The 23,158-nt window shown below is 37.6% G+C and overlaps 2 protein-coding genes across 3 annotated transcripts; one reads left to right on the top strand and one right to left on the bottom strand.

Annotated features, from left to right (window-relative positions):
• The first annotated feature begins 9 nt into the window (after positions 1-9).
• Positions 10-3,874, top strand: LOC146451303 (phosphoacetylglucosamine mutase-like). The gene is made up of 2 exons (XM_085099422.1): positions 10-567; positions 1,279-3,874. The coding sequence occupies exons 1-2, from the start codon at positions 105-107 to the stop codon at positions 2,436-2,438; spliced, it is 1,623 nt and encodes a 540-aa protein (XP_084955548.1). The 5' UTR covers positions 10-104; the 3' UTR covers positions 2,439-3,874.
• A 1,424-nt stretch (positions 3,875-5,298) lies between these two features.
• Positions 5,299-22,535, bottom strand: LOC146451302 (asparagine--tRNA ligase, cytoplasmic-like). 2 transcript variants are annotated; one of them, XM_085099417.1, is made up of 23 exons: positions 22,335-22,528; positions 19,541-19,735; positions 18,458-18,549; positions 17,996-18,064; positions 17,802-17,894; positions 17,093-17,182; positions 14,777-14,926; positions 14,335-14,421; positions 14,059-14,145; positions 13,495-13,551; positions 13,117-13,157; positions 12,795-12,831; positions 12,335-12,412; positions 10,865-10,986; positions 10,096-10,165; positions 9,606-9,671; positions 9,162-9,190; positions 8,960-9,044; positions 8,422-8,469; positions 8,259-8,342; positions 8,030-8,092; positions 7,827-7,895; positions 5,299-6,292 (listed from the first exon to the last, which is right to left on the bottom strand). In XM_085099417.1, exons 2-23 carry the CDS (start codon positions 19,716-19,718, stop codon positions 6,161-6,163), a joined length of 1,827 nt encoding a protein of 608 aa, XP_084955543.1. In that variant the 5' UTR covers positions 19,719-19,735; positions 22,335-22,528; the 3' UTR covers positions 5,299-6,160. The 2 variants fall into 2 exon arrangements, with proteins under 2 accessions (XP_084955543.1, XP_084955544.1); XM_085099418.1 differs by lacking the exon at positions 19,541-19,735 and having other exon boundaries at positions 22,335-22,535.
• Between the last annotated feature and the right edge of the window lie 623 nt (positions 22,536-23,158).

Raw genomic sequence — 23,158 nt, 5'->3', positions numbered from 1 at the left:
TCCGAGTGAGGACTGGAAACGAATACTCGACGTGGCTTCCAAAGTTCAGTTGTTTGGTTTCATATATTTATAGCAAAATTTATTTTGCTAAATTCCCTTTGAACATGGATTCTTGTTTGCAGAAAGCTGCGGAAATAAGCCAGCAACATCCAAAACCCGATATGAAGTTCTCTTATGGAACAGCTGGTTTCCGCTTGCGAGCTGACAAACTCGACTCCGTGATGTTCCGGATGGGTCTACTGGCGGTTCTTCGCTCTAAGGCCAAAGGCGGAAAAGTTATCGGTGTGGTCGTTACAGCTTCGCATAACCCTGTTCACGATAACGGGGTCAAGTTAGTCGATCCTCTCGGGGAAATGCTGCAACCTTCGTGGGAGCGGCACGCATCGGATTTGGCGAATGCGGAAGACATCGTCAATGCCATGAGGGGGGTGGTGACAGAGCACGGTATTGATTGGGAGGTACCTGCTAAGGTGTTCATTGCCAGGGATACAAGGCCCAGTGGCATGCAGTTTGTGAAGGCTGTGATGGATGGAGTGCAAGCATTGAGTGGATCATGTCACGACTATGGTGAGAACAGCTCACTTGTAAAATTAATAGACCCTTATCACATTTTTTTTTTCCCAAATATTTTGCTAGAGGCCAGATAACGGAAATCCATAGACACTGGTGGGCCTGGGAAGAGCACTCTAAAATTAGTAAAATGGCCAAGTTTGAGAGTCACCTTTGTTCAAATAACGGAATAGTGAAGATATTATATTAGTTGCTTAAAGTTGAGGAATTTTACAGACCTTTGTGTGGTGGCCGGCAACTGTTTACCTCCCAATTTAAAAGAACTGGTAAACAGTTTGCTATAGCTACACCAACGTTATGCCAAAACACTTAAGAAATGGCTAAAATGTTTTCTTTTTCTCCCTGGACATAATTATGTAAATATTCAATTTTATTTTAATGTTTATGATTTACTAAAAAAAAAAAATGGAAAAAAAGTGGGTTAACAGTTGGTGTGATTTTGATTGACTTTGTTTGATTGGAAAAGTATCTAAGATTCAGCTGTTGACATCATCAGCACTAACTGTACACAATATGCATCTGCCTTAGCTTAGAGAACCAGGTGTCCACCTTAAAAAGAGTTTAGTTTCATAAAAACAAGTGAAATTCACTGAGCTGGGACTATCCAACCTGATGATGTGTGCCTTAGAGAAGTACGTAGTGTTTGCATGGTCATGATGTCTGCTTTGAGAGAGTTAAGTGTAACACATCTGTTGTTCTCTATTTCAGGTGTCATGACCACACCGCAGTTGCATTACATGGTAAGATGTCACAACACAGCTGGCGAATATGGTGAAGCAACAGAAGAGGGCTACTACCGGAAACTCTCAAATGCCTTTCTAAATCTGAGGTCAATGTCTGGGAAGACAGGTGTGCCTGTGATCAAGCTGGATGGCGCAAACGGAGTGGGAGCACTTAAAATAAGGAAGCTTGTCAAGTACTTACAGGGAACTTTGTCAGTTGAGGTTTGCAATGATGGATCGAGTGGAAAGCTTAATGAGAAGTGTGGTGCAGATTATGTCAAGCTTTACCAGTGTGCTCCTGAAGGTATGGATATCAGCCCAGGTGATCGATGTGTAACATTTGATGGCGACGCTGACAGAGTGTTGTATTTTTACTGTGATGAAGAAAGCAAGTTCCATTTATTGGATGGGGATAAAATTGCCACCCTTATAGTAGGGTACCTGAAGGAAAAGCTTGACAAGACGGGAGTCATGCTTGAAAGAGGGTTAGGAATAGTCCAGACGGCATATGCCAATGGCAATTCCACATCTTATGCTGAAAAAACACTTGGTGTCCCTGTTGCATGCGCAAAAACAGGCGTAAAGCATGTTCACCATAAAGCTGAGGAATTCGACATTGGTGTCTACTTTGAGGCAAATGGCCATGGAACGGCATTGTTTACAAACAGTGTTGTGACTAAGATAAACGCTGTTATCCAAGAGGAAGATGTCAACTCTGAGAAATGCAAAGCGGCAAAACAGGTTTTAAGCATGATTGATCTCGTTAACCAAACTGTAGGTGATGCTACGAGTGACATGCTTGTGGTTGAAAGCATCCTTCATGAAAAGGGCTGGAGTTTGGAAGACTGGGGTGCTACCTATACTGACCTCCCCAACAGGCAACGTAAGGTCACCATCAAGGATCGTAATGTGATCAAAACAACAGATGCAGAGAGGAAGGTCACAGCTCCTGAAGGGCTTCAGAATGAAATTGACAAGCTTGTGTCTGGCTACACAAGTGCAAGATCTTTTGTGCGACCATCTGGTACCGAGGATGTTGTCCGTGTTTATGCAGAAGCAGACACTCGTGAAGCTGCCGATTCTCTAGCATTGGTCATTTGCCAAAAGGTTTACGATTTAGCTGGGGGTGTTGGGGATAGACCATAATGTGACTTAGAACTATAAGAATGGTTGCAATATCTGTTTCTGTTTTATCTCGGCTTAAAGAAGCTTCGTAAGTCAAACGTTCATGTACAATATCGCTCAAAAGTAAGTTACTAACTTTGTGTCGTGTTCTGTGAGAAATGCATAACATGAGAAGCCCTAAAAACTGTTAGTATCATGGCTTAATTTTCATTCAACCAGGAAACACTCGGTTAACTCTATTGCGCTTTCGATCTTTTAGCTTTACTTGTAGCTGCCTCAATGACTCTCATGATGAGTGATTTATATCGGGTACTATATGTAGTACAAACCATGATGTAACTATAGCTTTAGTAACTTACAATGTACTTTTGAGTGGTGCTGCATTAAGAAATAAGAAGCCATTTATCTTAGGTCATTATGATAATACACCATACATGATGTGTCAATAATTTATTTGTGTAGAATTCTATCATAAAAAGAGGCAACATGACTAGGATTTGAAAAACATAGCAAGTTGTTCTAACAGCAAGATTAGATTACTTGTAGTGGTTAGATTTTTGTTGACAGAATGATGTCATTTACCTGTTGGATGACACCCAGAAACAGTGTTAAGGAAATTACTAACTGTTAAATATTAGAAAAAAAATCATGACAGAAAACATTAACAAAAATAATTTGCCAAAAAACATATGACTGTACATAATAATAATAATAGTTCTTGTTCAATAGACTAATACTGCAAATAATAGTAATAAGAAAATTTATATAGAGCTATTTTCATGGTTGTAAATGTTTCACAATCATTATTATTATTATCAAAAAACAAGCCAGCCAAAGTGCTTGAATATTTTTGTTTTTTATGAAAGAGGGTTAGGAATAGTCCAGACTGCATAAGCTAATGGCAATTCCACATCTTATGCTGAAAAAAACCTTGGTCTTCCTGTTGTATGCACAAAAACAGGAGTAAGGCATGTTCACCCTCAAGCTGAGGATGGATGTAGTTGTGATTAAGTTTTCTTGCTTTTGTCCTACCCTAGTTAATTTCTTATGATCTGACAATACTTTATTATGAGTAACTTGAATGCAGAGGTGTATAAAACATATTGTTATATAGAAAAAAAAACTTATTTTAAGAGAATATTACTGTATTTTCCTTTTTGTGTGTCTGCGAATAAGTGATCATTGGTGACAGAAAAATACTCAGCCTTACTTTTAGACTGCCAACAATCTGATTGTGGTACTCATCCACTAGGAGTGGCATGATGTCAATTTCAAATATATAAGTGTTAGTATCAATACCAGGTAGTGTCTGGAATTGCAAAATAAATACTAGCAAGATGTACTGGTTGTAAATGACGCTGTGCAGCACACCACATTTTACTGCTTGGCAGAAGTAATGGTACATCCCATGTTGTCATCTAGTGTTCTTGAACAAAAATATTATTACTACTTAATTTTATGTAGGTTTGTCTTATGGGATTTATTAAAATTATTCACTGGAACATTACTGCCCAATGCCTTGTCAATAAATCATTTACAGAAAAGAAAAATCCTACAGAATGCCATGTATTGTCAATGTTGACTTTTAGTACAGCCTGGATCTGAAAAATAGCTGTTGACCTCTTCTTACTATCCATACCCACCCCTCCCCAATAAAAAATGACCTCAGTCAAACAGGATAACCAGCAATAGCCTTCATGCATAGATGCCTTTTTTAAGAACAGAAATACAGTATATGAAAGAAATGTGATGGTATATTTCCAGCAATGAATAAGAATGATGTATTATTCTAGAAGGGTGACGCAGGCATACTCGGAAAATAGAAATCCGAGTGCACCTATCAGGGACCTTCCGATTACTAGTTCGGATGCTCTACCACTAAGCTACAGGAGACTCGTGGGAGCTAAGGTCATTAAACTAGGTTCATGGGACAAACATCCTGCATACTGCTAGGATTTGAATGTCGAACGTGTGGTATATGAAAGAAATGTGATGGTATATTAATTTTTCCAGCCTGGTGAATGAATGAGAATGATGTATTACTTAAAACATCATTCATCATAATAATACATCATTCTCAGAAATACAGTAGGAGACCTCTTCAAGCATGCTGTCTTAACGCAAACTAATTATGAAGAAGATAGATTCAATAATCTTTTCACTTTTACGGAAGCCTGAGACGGGGGTGATGATGTCAGCACGCTCACCTGGGGTGGGGGGGGGGGGGGGGGGAACGGGAAGGTAACTTCTTTACGGTTGTGCACTTTTCGGGTTTCAGCCTAGAAAGTTTTCTGAATGGCGAGATTCAGGGGCACAATTTTATTTCTTCATTCACTTTGTTTACCTTTGTGACGGGGGTCCCCATAATTGCATAAGGGTATGTATAGGTTGATCAGTACCCCACCCTCCCCCCCCCCCCCCCCCCCGCGCTCCCGTCTCCCATTCTGTTGAGTGATTTTACAGGCGTTTCTGGGGCAGTGCCATTCTCAATACCAGGAAACAAGTTTTGAGTACAAACATACAACCGTCTTCAAAAATTGGAAATTCAATGTCCAAGATCCACCATGTAACACTCAAGTTTTGTTAACTGTATTGTACTCTTTCTAGTTGAAAAGATGGATTTCCCGAAGTAGCGAAAATGAGCAAAATTCAAGAATTGCAAGGCGGTACATGTTATCCTTACTTTCGCGAGCTGCTTCAATTCTTTTCGTATCCATTAGAACATGCTACTAAGGCATGCACTGCACAAGGTTCAGTCTATCATAATGAGACGAATGTATGAAAATTAACTGTTGTAAAGCGAAAACAAAAACAGTATGGGCCAGTTATTTAACCAGAGTCTAACTTAGGACAATCAGTGACAATCAGTGGGACTCCAAAATCTGTTAATAAGTGTTTTGTTTAAAGTAGATAAATAGTTTTCTAATCTGGGATGCAAGCCTTCTTGCTACCGTCAACAGCAGACAATGTTTAGATATGACTGATGGCAAAATTGAAAATGGCTTAGAACGTGGTTTTGTCAGTGTTTTGTTAAACACCGTCTAAACTGTCTTTTAATAACTGACCCTATGTATATGTATCCTTGTGAGAATACTATCTACAGTATCCAAAGATCTGAACTTTCGGAGTTCCACAGTAATAAGAAATGTGCAAAATAAGATGATACACTGTTTAAGGTCAAATTGTTGACTAATTTTTATTTGTTTTACACAACTAAGGGTCGCCTACTACACGTACAACCATTGTATGAGAAAACAATTGACGCTCATCCGCCTCGGAGATGAACGTTCACTGCGGAATAACTTTTCAATTTTCCTTTGTAATATTTGAAACTTGAGAGGGTAAATTGACGAGAAAAAAGCTGGCCCTAGTCATTCACGAGCCAAAACAAATTACGTTTTACAGTTTGTAAAGTTTGAATGGAAATTCTATGTTCCTTAAGCTTAAATAGTCACTGAAAGGCTTCGAGAAAGAAAGTCTTGTGGAGTTTTTCGTATTTCTGTCGCGGTAAAGCACTCTGATGTCAAAATACTTCTGGTGCGATGATGATGAAATTGAAAATGACCCAATTAGGCCAGCGAATTCTGCCGCATTTTTAAAACGCAACCAGTGTGGTTAAACTTACACAAACATTTTCTTCCGCTGCTCGAACCATTCGTAACAGTTTGTTAATTCTCTACTAACTAAAATTTATATTTTAAGAGGCTATGTATTTATTGCAGAAGTCTCTCGACTGGTTTTCTTCAAGGCCGACATCTTCCAGTAAATCGCGGGTAAAGACATACATCTCTGATATGATCCCTATTCAAGAGCCAAGTCAGGAAACGCTCTAGTCCCAAACCATACCCTCCATGCGGACACGAACCATACTTCCTCTGTTAAAAGAATAACAGAAAGCATGTCAAGAACCTTTTAAATCTCAACGATCTGTCTAGCACGGTCCTAACAAATACAATTCTACCATCATATTTGTCGAAACAGTTTTCTTTTTCAAAACGCACAATTGATTATTTTTTGGAGTAAAGTTTTACTGCACAAACTGTAAAATGCATCTTCCAACGAACTTTCAATGGCTTCTACAGTCAAGCTGTCTTTTAGTCGGCGCGTTAACATGAACACAACTCCTCGAGTCTGTGGACAAAACCTTGATTGGTCCTTTAGTTTTTCACGAAAGCTGCTAAGCAGTGCTTTGCTGTGGTGTAAGTGGTTTAAATTTTCAGTGACTCATGGACTAAATTCTCAAGTGTAACCATTCAAATGAAACCGACAGAGAAGCACTATCCAAGGGCGCTTGATTATTGCGATAAAGTGTATGCATTTCAGCATGTTGACGAAACCCTAAAGTGTGACCATTCAAATGAAAGCTAGCGAGCAGTACTTCCCTGTGCTGCTGTTCATACGCGTGAATGAAATCCTAAAGTGTGACCATTCAGGTGAAAGCTACTGAGCAGTACTTTCCTGTGATGCTGTTTATTATGCTGTACAAGGTGGTTCTAACGTTTGAGTCTGTGGATGAAACCATAAAGTGTGACCATTCAAATGAAAGCTACTGAGCAGTACTTTCCTGTGGTACTGTTTATTATGCTGTACAAGGTGGTTCTAACGTTTGAGTCTGTGGATGAAACCCTAAAGTGTGACCATTCAGATGAAAGCTACTGAGCAGTACTTTCCTGTGGTGCTGTTTATTATGCTGTACAAGGTGGTTCTACCGTTTGAGTCTGTGGATGAAACCATAAAGTGTGACCATTCAAATGAAAGCTACTGAGCAGTACTTTCCTGTGGTGCTGTTTATTATGCTGTACAAGGTGGTTCTAACGTTTGAGTCTGTGGATGAAACCATAAAGTGTGACCATTCAAATGAAAGCTACTGAGCAGTACTTTCCTGTGGTGCTGTTTATTATGCTGTACTAGGTGGTTCTAACGTTCGAGTCTGTGGATGAAACCCTAAAGTGTGACCATTCAAATGAAAGCTACTGAGCAGTACTTTCCTGAGGTGTTGTTTATTATGCTGTACAAGGTGGTTCTAACGTTTGAGTCTGTGGATGAAATCCTAAAGTGTGACCATTCAAATGAAAGCTACTGAGCAGTACTTTCCTGTGGTGCTGTTTATTATGCTGTACAGGGTGGTTCTAAATTTAGAGTCTGTGGATGAAACCCTAAAGTATGACCATTCAGATGAAAGCTACTGAGCAGTGCTTTCCTGTGGCACTGTTTACGTATATATGCTGTGCAGGATGGTTCTAACTTTTGAGTGTGGATGAAATCCTAAAGTATAACCATTCAAGTGAAAGCTACTGAGCAGTACTTTCCTGTGGTGCTGTTTATTATGCTGTGCAGGGTGGTTCTAACTTTTGAGTCTGTGAATGAAAGCTACTGATCATGTGTGACCAAAAAATATGACTGAATTACCTGGTCAGTGTACCAATAATAAGGTGTTGGGTCAATTTCCTCCCTTTTGTAACCTTCCATCAACTCATCCTGAAAACAAACAAACAATCATATTGATATCTTCATAAGAGCAATTGATTATTATGAAGGTTTTGGGAAAGAAAACCGAACACACTGGCGAACAAAATTTTTTTTATATAAATACACAGTGGTTAGAAACTTACATAGTGCCACATCCTCATTGATCCTCCAACAATCTCCCCAACTCCAGGCATCAACAGGTCGACCTAAAAGCAACACAGAATTTCAAACTAGTAACCAATTTAAAAGACAAGAAAACACAAACATGATATTAGTCTTATATTTTCTCCTATTTTGGCGGATATTAAAAATGGAATCGCCTGTAATTAAGAATTGTTACAATTATTTTACTTCATCTGATGATGTACTTACTGATTCAGTGACACGCTTATCCTCTGGGCATCTGAACATGTAGAATGACTTTATCTCGGCGGGAAAACGGCACAACAGAATTGGCTAGAACAAAAATGCAAACAAAACAACATTTAGCAAGCAAGACTCGCCAAGAAAACAGAACAATGCACGCCTGCGTTACCTCGTTGATTTGATCCGTCATTTTCCGCTCTGGCATCTCAGGGATGTCCTGGAAATAGAAAGTAGAGATTCAGTGGAGAATTCAGTAACCATCCTAAGCTACAAGTCTGGCCCAGAAAAGTTTCGCGACGCTTTGAATTAATTCAAGAAATTTTCTCGCTGTATAGTAGTTACTTTTTGAGGCGTTGTTACGCTGAACAATTTTTCCGGCAACTTTTCTCGCAATCTCGTTGTACGGATCGTTGCGTAGTGTAACATACCCTGGGATAAACATGTCTCGCCATGTTTTTGTTCCAGTCACCGTACGCGTTGCACGAAGTAGAACCGACTTCTACTTCTTGCAACGGTCGTAGCAACAAAAAAATAGCGACACGTGTTCATTTTAGGGCATGTTATACTAGGGAACGATTCCTGCAACTTGCATGTTGCCACAAAATTGTAATACAAGTTGCAAGAAAAATTGTGCAGTGTAACCGCAAACTTTGAGCTGCAATTTACATCATCACGGTAGTTTAAATGGCAAAAAAGTTTGCGCAAACCTCTCCAAATTCATAAAATGTGCCATCTTCCTTTGTGATGTTATGCTCTTTCAAGTACACAATGGCATCGGCGTAGTTCATTCTCCTGCGATGACAAAAAGATTATTGTGAGACAAATTCGTATGTTATGAAAACCAATCATAAACAAAACAAAACAACAGCAACAACAAACAAATAAAAAGGCAGGACATGATAAACTTACTTGAAAGGTCTCTTTGGAGGCTTGAAGTTCTGAAAGAAAACAACAAAAAAGGATTATTACAGGCAAATAATTTTAAGGAATGAAACTCAAGTACTGAGAAAATTAATGATGAAATCTCAACACCACCATGACATCGTTATCTGTGAATAAAGCAATGTTTAGCCCAAGGTAATTTAACATGAAAATAGTAACTGAACAGATAAATTTTTATACCAAAATTAGTGTACCAGGAGAAAAGCCAGATTCAACACAAAGTTATATAGTTAAAGCTTTCAAATGTTGTTACATGGATTTACTTTCAGTGAACCATTGCTTTTAAATTGTGTGTACCACAGTCCACTACTTACAAATGAAGTCTGACAACACCAATTTACATTCTTCAATATCTAAACGTACCGCTTATTGTAAAATTTATTCTAATGTTTATTGTCATAGAGTACATACTGGGTTCAGCTCCTTTAGAATTTCAGCATGAGGAGACTTCAATACTCTATCAACAACATCACAAACCTGAAATACACGTAGTAATCAAACCATCAATATGACTTGCAACTGTAACTACCATGAACTTTTGGTACAATGTACAATGAGTTCTTTTTTAGGACGGTGCCTACTTTTGTTACTGCCCATACGTTCTGCGCATCTTGAGATACTCAGGTTTCCGGCAATGGGTGGTGCCTACTAATACAGGGATATTTTTTATGTTGTTTATTTAAAACTATGCGGAGAAAGCAGAACTTTATTGTTGCTCACTTATCTCTAAAAATTGCATAGTTACCCCCAATTTTCTTTTAGGATTTCAATAGCCCTTGCTAAGTTCTTCTTTCCCCACATAGTCATAAGCCGTACAAAAATACCTCTGTATTAGTAGGCATTGTCCTTAATGGTTGAAGTCATTCAAAAAGGTTAGGTTAAACCAGTCAAAAGTTCATACCAAGTCTTCTAGTCTGTCCAGGAGATCGTCAAATAAGATGAAAGGACACTCTGCTTCAACATGAGTGTACCTGTCAATTATGAAAAACACAGAATCAAGTTTGATTCGACATCAGTACAAGCATCCGGTTTTCACTTGACTACCCAGTGAAACCCAACTAACCCCTCCCCCCCCCCCAAAAAAAAAATAAGACTTTAGTGGCTTAAAGAGGACATGTCACGGGGATTATCCCATTTTTGTGTTAAACCTTTGATTACTTTGAATTGCGATACCTTCGTCAGACATGAATTGTTGTACATCATCATTGGCATGAAATCAAGTGAATTTTCAAACAACAAAGTACATCACCCAGTAACAATAAGTTTATTAACAATTATTTTCATCTACGAAGCACAGGAAGAACTTCAAGTTGGGATACATTTCCATTTTAATTTGCACTTGGTGGTCACCTCTATTAATCACACTTGATGAGTTTTCTAAGTCAATTGAGTGATTGCTAGTCCATGCATGATAAGAGAATGCTGGATCCTTTGTGGCACTGCTCTTAACAATTCTAATGTTTCTAATACTGCAGGAATGGTTGGTTTATAAGCTGATGCTTCGAATGCTAGCCCTTTGTCATAGCAAAGAAATAATGCAACAAGTACAGTTTTTACCATTCATTCACCCTCAGTGAGGGAATAATAGAACTTGACTACATACTTTACACATCTGCTATGGGAGCTGTCTGGTTATCATTGATGTCGACAAATAAGTAAAACTCTCTTACTCGGACAGATGTCTCCTTGTGCGTGACTGTTCTGCCCTGTACGACTGCGCTATACAGAACACATCACCAAGGGATGGGATGACTGTCTCCAGGTAAAGCTGGGATGACTGTGTCAAATATGCCTGCAATGTACATACACACCAACATTACTTACGCAACAAAGAGGACAAGACAAGAAATGTTCAAATCATGTAATCTGTGACAAAACGAGTTCTCATAACTGGTCGGTATACAACTTTATGCCTGAAGAAAATAATATTTACTCAGTAACCTGCGATGGCCATGCTTTCACTTCAGAGAAAAATTAATGCACATGTAATGCATTTGGTTTGAAAGATCATTGACAAACAGGGCCCTCACTTTGGTCAGCTATGGAACAATCTGACCAAAGATAGAAAACGGAGGGTGTTCATGTTGTTGCAGGAAGCAGGGGTAGGCAGGGAGAAGTTTTTATTGGGTCACAAGAGATAATTATCCCACCCTATGGTTGAATCTCTTCCCGTATTGTTGTTGGCAGCACAATGGACCCTTAAAGTCCCATATATCACCAACGATACTCTACTCGCTGTTCTCTATACATTTAACAATAAATTATAATTTCCAAGAGCAAGATAATAGATAGCCAACAACGCACAATTAGCATCGAGTTGGCTATCTATCATCTCATATCCGACAAGCGTGAGTGGAATGATTGTTCTAATAACACAACCAAGAAATATTCTTTCACTATATCTTATTGATTTCATTTTGTAAGAACAACCAAAAGACAATTTAATGGCCACTACTTCTCGGGCATTGTATAATGGCTCATATACCATGGCCGCTAAGCCAATCAAAACTCTGGGATTGCATTATACAATGATCACATTTTAATAATTCTTATGATACTTAAGTTGAGAACATGAAGACATGGGTGATCATTTGCTTTGTTCTCATTACTTGTAGTTTTGATCAAGGAGTGACATTGTAAGGAGAAGTTACATGCTGCTCAGTGTTAGGGGAAGTATCATGGAGTTTTTGGTATCTTTTGTTAAAAATGATGAAATAAGACCTGCAGTCAGCTGCCAAATAATTCTAGAATGATGAGAGGAAAGAAATCAGCTCAATTCTTGAAAGGAACAACTCGTGATCTGTTCTAGCGCATTTTGGAAACAAAAATGTGAGAAGTTGAAATTCATTAGCCTAACATTTTTCAAGCTTCAATCCATACCGGCCTAAGTACTCTGTCTCTGGACAGAGGAACTAATCGACAGTGTTATAATTTGCACTGGGGTGATAATTATTTATAACAAACTTGACAATAATTATTTCTTTGTTTCTAATGACAGACAAACATTTTTGGGTTTTGAAGTGACAGCAAATTTGCGTGACAGTTCCCCTTTAATGGGTTAACATTGCAAAGCAGAAAGGAAGGTTTCCACACGCATTTCTGATTTACACTGTATAAAAATGACAATAAACAAAGCTCACTTTTTCACCAAAGTAGTTAAATTCAAAGAGAGTGGAGCCCCCTTCGACTTGTGTTTGAACCATAGTGGGTGGAGTCACCTGATGCCAAAGGATAAATAAAATTATCAACAAACACTGCATAATTTTCATAAAATAGCAACAATAATGACAAATATTTAGACAGGATAACCCATTGATCAGTGCAAAAAGCAGTGTTATCAAAGGGGTCCTGTGCAATAATAAAAAAAGAAAGAATTCAAAGTAACTATCAAAATTAATATAAAGTTATAGTGCAGTTATTACGGAAAAGAGAGCAACATAAGGAAAAATGAAAAAAAAGGGAAAGAAATTAAATCACTTAAATTTTAAAATTATATTCGTAGAGTGACTTCTTGAATAAAATCCTCTAGAGGTCAGGATTGGTGGAATAAAATTTGAATAAAATACAGCAGCATACAGCATAAGGACATTAATTTGTTACCTCAACATAACCGCGGTCAAAATAATGATCCCTAAAGCTGAAAATAAAAATAATAAACAACTACATTATAAATAAAGAAATAAATGGATAATGTAAAATTGGCAAGATCACGACAAAGGCACTTAACAGTGATGATATGTCAGTGGTCCAAAGTGATTACTGAGGAAGGGCTACCAGGACAAAAACCCAACAAAGCTGTTTCCAGACCTGGAGAGAACCACACCTATTTACCCCCTCAAAATTCTCCATAGACTCCCTGACTTCGAAAGTTATCTGGAACACTGCAAAGTTGAAATAAAAACTTTATTTAAAGACAGCTTACCATTGTGATACTGTGGAGCGCATTCTCAGGATTCTTGACACCTATGATAAAATGACACACTACATTGAGACCATGAGTTTGCAGTTATAGTTAAGGCAACTCCAAAGTAATTTGGACATTGATTACCAAAAGGGAATAATAAAATTACTGATCTGTGTGCAATCAAATGAAATAAACAGAGGTAAATCCACATATGTAAGTGCATTTTATTGCATTTAGTCAAATTTTGATAAACTTTGGGGAATTTGAGATATAAATGCTACGCAGATTTTACAGTTACGTGTAGCCATCTCAATTTGAACAGTGAAATTGCAAAAAAGAATAATCATGTGATATTACAGTGTAGAAAAATAGTCAAAGAAAAATTAATTATCTCACCGTGTCACCTCTAAGCATGATATGCCTGTTGTCAAGCTGAGTATCTATGGCAGATTCCTAACGAGTAGAGAAAATTAAACAATACTCTATTAACAAGCAAGTGCAACTCAAATTGCGCGGGAAAAAAAACAGTATAATAACAGCAAAGTTAATAAGTTAGACTCTCTAACTTTCTGTATGGCTGAAAGTAACAGTTAGTCTATAGATGTCATTGCTCAACCAGCCGGATTTCTGACATGTCACACTTGTCTATATATGTTATAATGCACTTGAACATAGTGCCTGTTAACATATTAAGGGACTTAGCCTTTCATTTCAAAATCATGTCCACTAATCACATTACAATTTTGTTGCCAGAAATGAATTCAAATTTCATCTTTTAGTTTCAAGCCGAAAAATATTTCCTTGATTTGATTAATCTTGGAACTGGCTGTAATGCATTGCAAATACAAACTACTGCTAAGAAAGAAAACAAACTCCACTTATAAAAAAAAAATAATAATAACTATTAGTAAAATGCAATTCACTTGTACCCCATATAAGATCAAGAGTTTCTCAACTAACCTCATTCACTAGATTATCAACTCCACCAGCAGGGGATTCCCCTACTAGTTCCCAATAGTCCACAGCCATTTCATGACCTCCAGGAGCCTGGAAAAGAAGATTGAGCTTAATTATTTATTGAACCACTAGCCTACGATATAGTCAAACCTACATGTATGTGCATCAATTAATAACGTAAGGAAAAAACAACTCTACAATACCACTGACATAGGGTAATAATAAAATATAACACAAAATTAGGAATAACAACAACATCAGCAAGATCAAATCACTTACTGTTTTGCCTTCTGGGAGTTCTTTAATTACACCGTAGAGACAGACAGATGCTTCTGTAGATAATGTCACAGCCTCATAGGTCTGGCACTGCAATATAGGAAAATATAGGAATGAATGAATGAATGAATGAATGAATGAATGAATGAATGAATGAATGAATGAATGAATGAATGAATGAATGAATGAATGAATGAATGAATGAATGAATGAATGAATGAATGAATGAATGAATGAATGAATGAATGAATGAATGAATGAATGAATGAATGAATGAATGAATGAATGAATGAATGAATGAATGAATGAATGAATGAATGAATGAATGAATGAGATGCATGAATAAATCAGTCAGTAAGCATTAAAGCTGTAAGGAGGAGATCATTGCCTACATGTACAACATGTATGTTGTGCATGTAAATCAAACTAAACTTTAATTACTTACCAGTAGATCTGACATGACACATTGAAGAAATCCATTGCCATCTCTTATCACAATGAACATTAGGTTTTTTCCCTGCCGCCTCAGTCTGTGCACCCAGCCAAACACCTTGACTCTCTGATCACGATGGCTCACTGATTCTCTTATCCTTATCTGCAGCATGTTGTAAACAAAAGAGATCAGTGGAGATGAATGAAAGGAAGGACAGAAAGAAATAAGGCAGAATTAGAAATGAATGAAGGAAAGAAAGGAAGGAAGGAAGGAAGGAAGGAAGGAAGGAAGGAAGGAAGGAAGGAAGGAAGGAAGGAAGGAAGGAAGGAAGGAAGGAAGGAAGGAAGGAAGGAAGGAAGGAAGGAAGAGAGGGAGGGAGATGGAAGGAAGGAAGGAAGGAAGGAAGGAAGGAAGAAAGGAAGGAAGGAAGGAAGGAAGGAAGGAAGGAAGGAAGGAAGGAAGGAAAGGAGAAAGGAAGGAAGGAAGGAAGGAAGGAAAGGAGAAAGGAAGGAAGGAAGGAAGGAAGGAAGGAAGGAAGGAAGGAAGGAAGGAAGGAAGGAAGGAAGGAAGGAAGGAAGGAAGGAAGGAAGGGAGGGAGGGAGGAAGGGAGGAAGGGAGAGAGGGTGGGCAGGTGTGGTGGATGAATGAATGAGATTTCATTCTCTTGGTAACTTGTATGGGTATATGACTAATTTAATACCTAAAAATTACATTTAATTTTTGACTTTTTTAAACTACAGCACCGCCTGAATCCATATGTACATCAGCCGCGGGTTTCACGAGGTGGACGCAAGGGCAGTGCACGCGTTTTGCCCTTGCGTCCACCACAAGAGGAACGAACGAAGCACGAGACGAAACCGAGACGAAACCTAAGGAATCATGCGTTCTTCAATGGCCGCGTCTTTGTGCTCTTAATTGCCTTTGTTTGCTCTTTGTTTGTGTTTCATTGTTAGTTATCAGGTCGCATTTACCCAAGAGATTACAGCCACCTCTCGCGATCTCATCGATGCATCGCTCACGGCTTGAGCTACTGTCACTCGAGATCAAAGCGTACGTCAATACGAAGGACTTTGAAGTAAATTCGACTTTTTCACGTATAACTTATTATTTATTGCTCAGTAAATCTGCTATCAAAGTATCCGTGCAGAACTCGAAATTTTTCAAACGAATTGATCGAAAATGGCGAATGAAGCGTTGTCAGTGTTGTCACGCTTCGATTAATTTCGTTCGCAATTTGCTTGCGTAATGTTTTCGTTTGTTTTCCACAAATATTTTTCTTCTTTTGCATAACGAATGAAACTTTTTTTTGTTTGCCGAGCGTCAAATAGCGTTTGTGCAGTATTCAAGCGTTATAATTTCCTTTATCGTCAGCAAAACTACAAACGAACAGCTGTGACGGCACGGCCTGCCGCAATTGAAAAGGTTCAATGCGAATGATTTGCATATTTTCGATTTTCATGTGTTGGAATTTCCGAGTAAAAACATCCGTTTCTTCATACTAGAAAAGTACACACAGAAATTTTTTTTTCGGCCGCTTAGATAAGTAAATACACAAAAGCATGGATTAGAAGTAAATTACAACATTGCTTGCACCGTGCAAAAGCCGACAAGATGACGCTTACTTTTCGAAACTGACATAAAGCGCATCGCATTAACGTAAATAATAAACCATTGATAATTTTTTTTTTTGAAAGAGAGGAAGAATATTTCTTTATTTAAAGGTAATGAATTCCTTTAAATTTTGATTTAACTTGAAACATTTCGAGAAGAACTTGAGGAAGTCACCATTAAATTATATTACGGGTAACGCATTTCGCGCGAGTCAAGTAACATTCATCGTAGGAAAGCAAATCGCGCGCTTGATCTGTTTCCTGGATCTGTTTAAGGAAATCCGCTTGAATTTAAACGGCTAGAGAAAATGCATGGATGGCTTGTGTACGTTGAATTACGCGATGGTGAAAATCCATGCACCTAAAGCAGTCCAAGATTAGTCTCCTACGCGACGATTCCAAAGACCGGCTGCATTTCAAGCCGGCGTTTCATGTTTCATGCGGTTTACTTGAGAAAAAAATCTATTCAACAGAAAACAATAAACTCACAATGGGCAATAAGATGCTATTGTGTTTGGGCCTCGTCCTTTTGACCGCGGGAAATATTCAACCTAGGTTTCGTCTCGTGAACCGCGCGGTTTCGTCTCGTGAACCGCGCGGGCCTTCACGCGTTCTGCCCTTGTGGTTCACGCGTGCCAATGTGCATATGGATTCAGGCGGTACTGTAGCTAAAAAAAATGTTTTATGTATCAACATGCTTGCACTACAATGCACTTACTCTTTTAGCTAGTGGCAAACTTTTATCTTCCTCAATTGTAATTTTCTTAGCTTCTTCAAGATTCTTTTCTCTCTGTTGAGCTTTCTCAACCTAATGGAATAAAATTAAAAGTGGAAACATATCATATATATGGCTCAGTACTACACCATTATTATGTACATGTAGCTAACGGCCAGCTATTGTGCAGTTCCAGAAAAAATCCATACCCACCCCACAGAAGGTCATTGGAAATTCCTAGGGGGAGTGGGGGTCTTAAGTCAAAATTTTAGAAGCAAAGTATGAAGCTAAACTGGAATTTCCTAGGGGGAGAGGGGGTGCAAAACAAAAACCTTCCGTGGGGGGAGTATGGATATTTTCTGGAACTGCACATTATGGCAGGCATCAACAGTGAAAATACATGCAACTGGCTACTTATGACTTTGAAAATGATTAAAAGAAAAAATAGTAGGCAACACTTTCTCATGTTTATGACCAGCTTGGTTTCTACAAACTTTATTGACCATTTAGAAATTGAGATATTTTAAACTCTGCTCATGAATGCAGCAAGGGATGACTGTGTGTGACTATTAGCAAAACATTACTAACAGTATTTTTATCAGCATACTTGTTCATGTAATCTAATTAAAGAAAAAGATGATTTGACTAAATAATTTGCAGGATAATTATACACGAACAAGCTTTTAAAATTGACACTGAAAATGAGAGTTACCTCTTTCTTGTCCCGCTCTTCTGATTTCTTTTTCTCTTGTGCATACAGTTTTGTCACTTTTTTGAGCTGGGCCTTAGCAAGCTTTTCATACCTCTGAAAGCCAAGTAAGCAAACCACACAATGTATACTGTACATGTACATGTAACTACGTAACAACAGTCTTGTTTCAATAACTAATAAATATTAATAAATACCTCTCCTTCTGCTTTACCATCAATCATGATCTGCGGTAGTGGTTCTTCACCTTCAGTGACACGCAAGGCCTACAGGAATGATATCACAATTTGATTATTAATAACAGTGTCTGTGGCAGTGCCCAGAAAGAAGTCTACATCAAATTTGAAACCGCCTGATGTAGCCCTCCCCCAACAAAATGGTTACTAAAAACGAGCAGTTAACCTATGAAAATGCGAGTGAACCCCTCAGTATATTAGATATTTATTAAACGGTGTTTATATGTCAGGAGCAGTGCTGTCTCAGCCAATTCGGCACCCCTTGTACAGACCTACTCTGTTGGCTAAACAAAGCCTAAACATCTGCAGAATACTGAGAAGAAAAAAAAAAGGATTTATGAACTGGAACACTACCATTGATAGTGACGACTGGTTATATTATGTGTTGATCAATGAAAATCTGTTTTTTTGTAATGTGCATACCTGCATAACACTCTTGTAAGGTTTTTGCAAAGACCCATCACCAGACTCGTCACATCCTTCTTTCTCAGAAGTGTAGATCACTGGACCATTGGCTGTATGAACAGGCAACAAATACGAAAACAGAAGTCAAGACGTTTACAGATACAGTGTACAGTGTAGCTATAGAATCATTTCTTGTGTTCCTAGGTTTTTCCTATATTTTTTTTTCAGATTTGTCATGCAATTAAGTCATTCTTAGCAAGAGAAATAATCAGGAATGAAAAGAGTAGATGAAAATACAGCCGCTACATTTTTAATAATAGCTTGTACGTTTCTTACGTTTTAATGTACTTGACTAAAGTCATTAATTCCATCATGCCCCACTCAGCCGAGACACACTGTAATAGCATCCCTAAAATCCAGCCATAAGACACCTGTATACAGTGTAAGTTATTAAAATTCAGCTTCATAGCAAGCCCTGGGTGGGCATCACTTGAGAATGATTCTAACTTTTGAGTCTAAGAAGGAAATCCTGAAGTGCAACCATTTGAATGAAACCTATTGAGGGGTTCTTTCCAATGGTCCTGTTTGTTTTCAATGATTACTAGTTTTTACCAATCACATACAATTATGGCAATGCAGTAAATATTATTGATTTGATATCTCTTGACTTTCTTAAGCTAAATTAACTGATATAGCAAGAAGGCTGGCATGTACATGTATATGTTTTGGTTTAAATTATTTTTGGTTTAAAATTTTTCAACCCAGTTTAATTTTTATTTTCTTTTGTGCGATATTCATTACCATAATCCAGGCAAATAAAAATCAAACTGGTTTGAAAAATTTTAACCCCCCCCCCCCCCCCCAAAAAAAAAAAAAAATTTGAACCACAACATAATTTTGTTTTTTATCGCAGTTAATTTAATGATAAAACAAGGATGGATTCCACGGCTCACTGCTTGCTAAATCTGATGTATATGGAGTCTATTAGCTAAAAGGCTTTGGCTTCTACACTATAGATACAGGCTAAACTTGTACCTACATGTAACAAGGCCTCAACCTTTTGAATAAAATATCGTAAATTCAAGGCAAAGAAAAACTAACCTAGACTTCTAAGGGGGGCAAACATTCTAATAGCTTTTGTCAAGCTAGCTCGGCAAACATTGTCTTGAGTAGGGATCTTTGGAACTCTATCCAGTCTACTGCAATAAACTGACAGGGGACGCTTAAGGGTGCAGAGCCAGGAAGCCCTTCGGAGATAGGAAAGGGAAATACAGCGCATCTCTAGCTATCTTGACCCTAGGAGAAATTAAAAAAAAAATTCTATATCGAGGGTCCGAGATATGATAGGTGTGACCCTGAATGCCACATATGTTTTAAAAGCAGAACATGAGATAATATTTTATTGGTAGGAAATTGGATATACATCATTATTTAGGGAAGAAGTTTACTAATTAAATTATTAGTTTTGCCACACTAACAGATGTATTAATAAAATCTTGATGATAAGCATGCAAAATTTGTTTAGTGACGGGAAGCATTCTTGAAAGCCAGATGTGAATTAGGTACAGTGTATGATATAATTTTTTACATAAAAATTATTTATAAGACAGTACAGTTCACTAAAAATTGGGGACACTCTCCGAATCAAACTGGGATTTGGAAATGTTGGTTTTTGAAGAGAGGAGAAAACTGGAGTACCTCCTGAGGCAAGGATGAGATCCAACAAATTCAACTCAATATACTGACACGAATCCAGGGATTGAGCCCAGGCCACAATGGTCAGAGGTAAGTGCTCTCACCACTGCACCATCCCTGCTCCCCTTAAATTATTGAATTACTATAAATAGCTGAAGAAAAAGACAGGTACAGAATGCCATGTATCAATCATACTGGCATAGCCATAACATGTACTTTCAGACTAAACTCCTGATATCTTAGAAAATACTCATCATTCAAGAGATAACCAACAGTACATTTTATACACAAATGAAAGAGAAATGTTGTTTTGTCCAAGATAAAGAGTATAGTTTGGGCCAATATCTGAGATGACAGGAATCCATTGCAATCCAGTATACAGTATTGCCACCAATAATAAATCATTCAACTCTGTCATTGAATTTCTTGTAACTTTTTTTGTGATTTTTTGTCAGCTTTTACTAAGTTTGTTACATGTACTATTTCTGCCCAACCCTGGCAGCACAATAATCAAAAAAGAAATTGACTGATTTTTATGTCTACACATACATCAAGAAAAAACTGCACGAGTTACAAATGGCTAGCCTAACTACCTAAACTCACTTTTTGCTAGTTTTAATACCTAATACTTGTTAACCTTTTTTCAATGTTTAAAAAGTTCCAATAATTAATAGTGGTTTATTAAAAAGAATCAAACCTTAATTTTCACTTTAGCATTTGCAGGGTCTAAAATTTGGGGAAAAATTCCCTCTAAATTAAAAAAGTTCTCATATAATAGCTTCTACAAGCAGTAAAAAGTGTACCTTTTAAATGCCCAATGAATATTGGGTATTTAAAAGGTATTGCCCTCACTATTAATTATCATTCCTATTGTTTTTTATGTAAAAATTGTAGTATGTTTCTATTATTGCACCTTTATTATTCTTTACTTTTTTTGCTCTAGTTAGTTGCACGTTATACGCCAGTTAGTTGCACGTGGCAGCGACCAACTCGAAAGCCTAAGCTCCTTTGGTCACTGCGCACATTTTACTTTTCACATTTACGTAATTTAATGCTGTCTTTATGTTACTTTACTTATATATTGTAATTTCCTTTTGTTGTAGACCATTGAAATAGTGCATAATAATAAAAACCTTAAAAACCTTAAAAAAACCTTAACAATATATATACCAGACACTATAAAGGTGATATGAAAATGAAAAACCTATTCCTAATGGTAGTATTTTGCGAGACAATTTTTAAATTTTCAGTTTAGGTCACGCACAAGGGTGATTTTTAATGAGTACTAATTGCCTTGTGGTTAAATTCATTAATGATAAATTGCTTAAAACTTTTGACTATTTTAGTGGCAAGAGTGTCACTGAATCCCAGATTATTCAATTTCGACATGTAGCTAATTTGGGCCAGATTCGTTCATCAACAATAACTTTGAAGGCTTCCGCTGTACAAGTATATAGATTAGATAGCCTTTGAACATCAGAATGTTATCAGATCACCATGTGCTCTGTGGCTCTTTGGTTTTCAGATACATGTGAAACCATTCATAGCATGTAACCCAATCACATTCAAACAGGTAACTTAAATTATTAACGTAATTATCAAAACAATGGTATTGTATTTTTCTCATCTTCAGATCAAGAGAACACAAAATTCCCCAATTTTCACGGATTCTTCAATTATTCTCCCTTCTCTATCCACTGAAAGCCTACAGCAAAATCTGCTGTATTAACATGTGAGCTTATCTTCCGTGACACGATCGGGATTTTAGCATTATTTCGTGGAAACCTAACTCATTCTTATGACTCGCACGCAACTAATGCAAAAGATTAAACTACAAAGACCGAAGTCCTCACATCTTGGGCTACTAAGAAAAAGACTGTCTGATATCGCAGCCATATAAGCTAATATCTGTCTGGAAGGGAAATAATTCACAAGCTTAACTTAAGCTAAAGCTTACTGCCATGCTCGACTCATGATCGTGACAAAAACGAAACTAAACCGGCGTTTGCAAAGGAAGTTAAATATCTGGTCGTGTTTGTACATCTTTCAGTCCATTCCAAATACTTCAACCTCGTAGAAGTGCGAAAAACTTTCGTGTATGATGATGACAGAATCAAGCTTACGGAACTAGAAAACAGTGTGTGTGAACCAATATTAATTCCCTGCGGGTCTTCACACGTGGAACGTACGTATAGCTTACCTTGTATATCCATTTTTTCCATGTCAGAACTAAGAGCTTCAGCTGCCATTCCTCCTTATTGCAAACTTCAAACAGTTGTTAAACTTAAATAATTTAGAGCAGGACAAATACTTTAGGAAATTTCAAGCAAAATGGAGATCTCTTTCACACAATTCCGGGCGTGTTGCATCAGACGAGGATTCAGACGAGCCCTTCGACAAAGAACAATTTCAGCGGATTCCCCACAGACAAGAATGTACAATTTTAGTGGGGAGGGGCTGGGGAAATAAAAAGACAAAAAAAAAAATGACATTTTTAGCTCAAACGTAGTTTTGAGAACATTTTTTTGGAAAATTAAACGATCTTAACAACTCCTAATAGTGCAAAGTGCATGAATTTTACGAGCAATAAAACGGAAACCTCTTATCCCTTTTTATGTACCGTAAATATAAAGAGGTGTTTATTTTCTTGTGACCGTGTGAATTTCACTTGCCATAGTTTGTGTTAATGATACCACACATCATAAGCTATTTAACGAGTCTCTTCAATTAATGTTCCCGAAATTTCAACCAGGAGAAGCCTGATACTGAGGATATCAACCAGTTGAATATTTTTGCTCAATTCAAACTTAACACACCATTGTGACCGTTCCAATAAAAGGAGAAGTTAGCATGACGTACAGGGCGTACAGGAATCTGAAAATGCAAGAAAAGTGAAGTTTCTACTGACACATTCAAATTAAGCAGTATTCGGTCTTAACAAGAGAAAGGCTTTCGTTCGGGTGTTGGTTTGAATCTCATCACACAAAATCGTCCCCAAGACAGAGTCAGGAAAGAGCTCTGGGG

This window comes from Pavona decussata, unplaced genomic scaffold (assembly GCF_977016875.1).
Source record: "Pavona decussata unplaced genomic scaffold, jaPavDecu1.1 SCAFFOLD_391, whole genome shotgun sequence".
NCBI classification, from domain to species: Eukaryota; Metazoa; Cnidaria; class Anthozoa; order Scleractinia; family Agariciidae; genus Pavona; species Pavona decussata.
Note: the sequence above shows the minus strand (reverse complement) of the source record. Positions and strands in the feature narration are given on the sequence as shown.

Excerpts from the sequence above, each read along its gene's own strand:
- LOC146451302 (XM_085099417.1), bottom strand. The coding sequence starts at position 19,718 with ATGCGCTGTATTTCCCTTTCCTATCTCCGAAGGGCTTCCTGGCTCTGC. Across the intron at positions 13,158-13,494 it reads TCATGCTTAGAGGTGACACG|GTGTCAAGAATCCTGAGAAT; the intron begins GTGAGATAATTA and ends ATTTTATCATAG. Across the intron at positions 10,987-12,334 it reads TTAACTACTTTGGTGAAAAA|GCATATTTGACACAGTCATC; the intron begins GTGAGCTTTGTT and ends TGTACATTGCAG.
- LOC146451303 (XM_085099422.1), top strand. The coding sequence starts at position 105 with ATGGATTCTTGTTTGCAGAAAGCTGCGGAAATAAGCCAGCAACATCCA. Across the intron at positions 568-1,278 it reads TGGATCATGTCACGACTATG|GTGTCATGACCACACCGCAG; the intron begins GTGAGAACAGCT and ends TCTCTATTTCAG.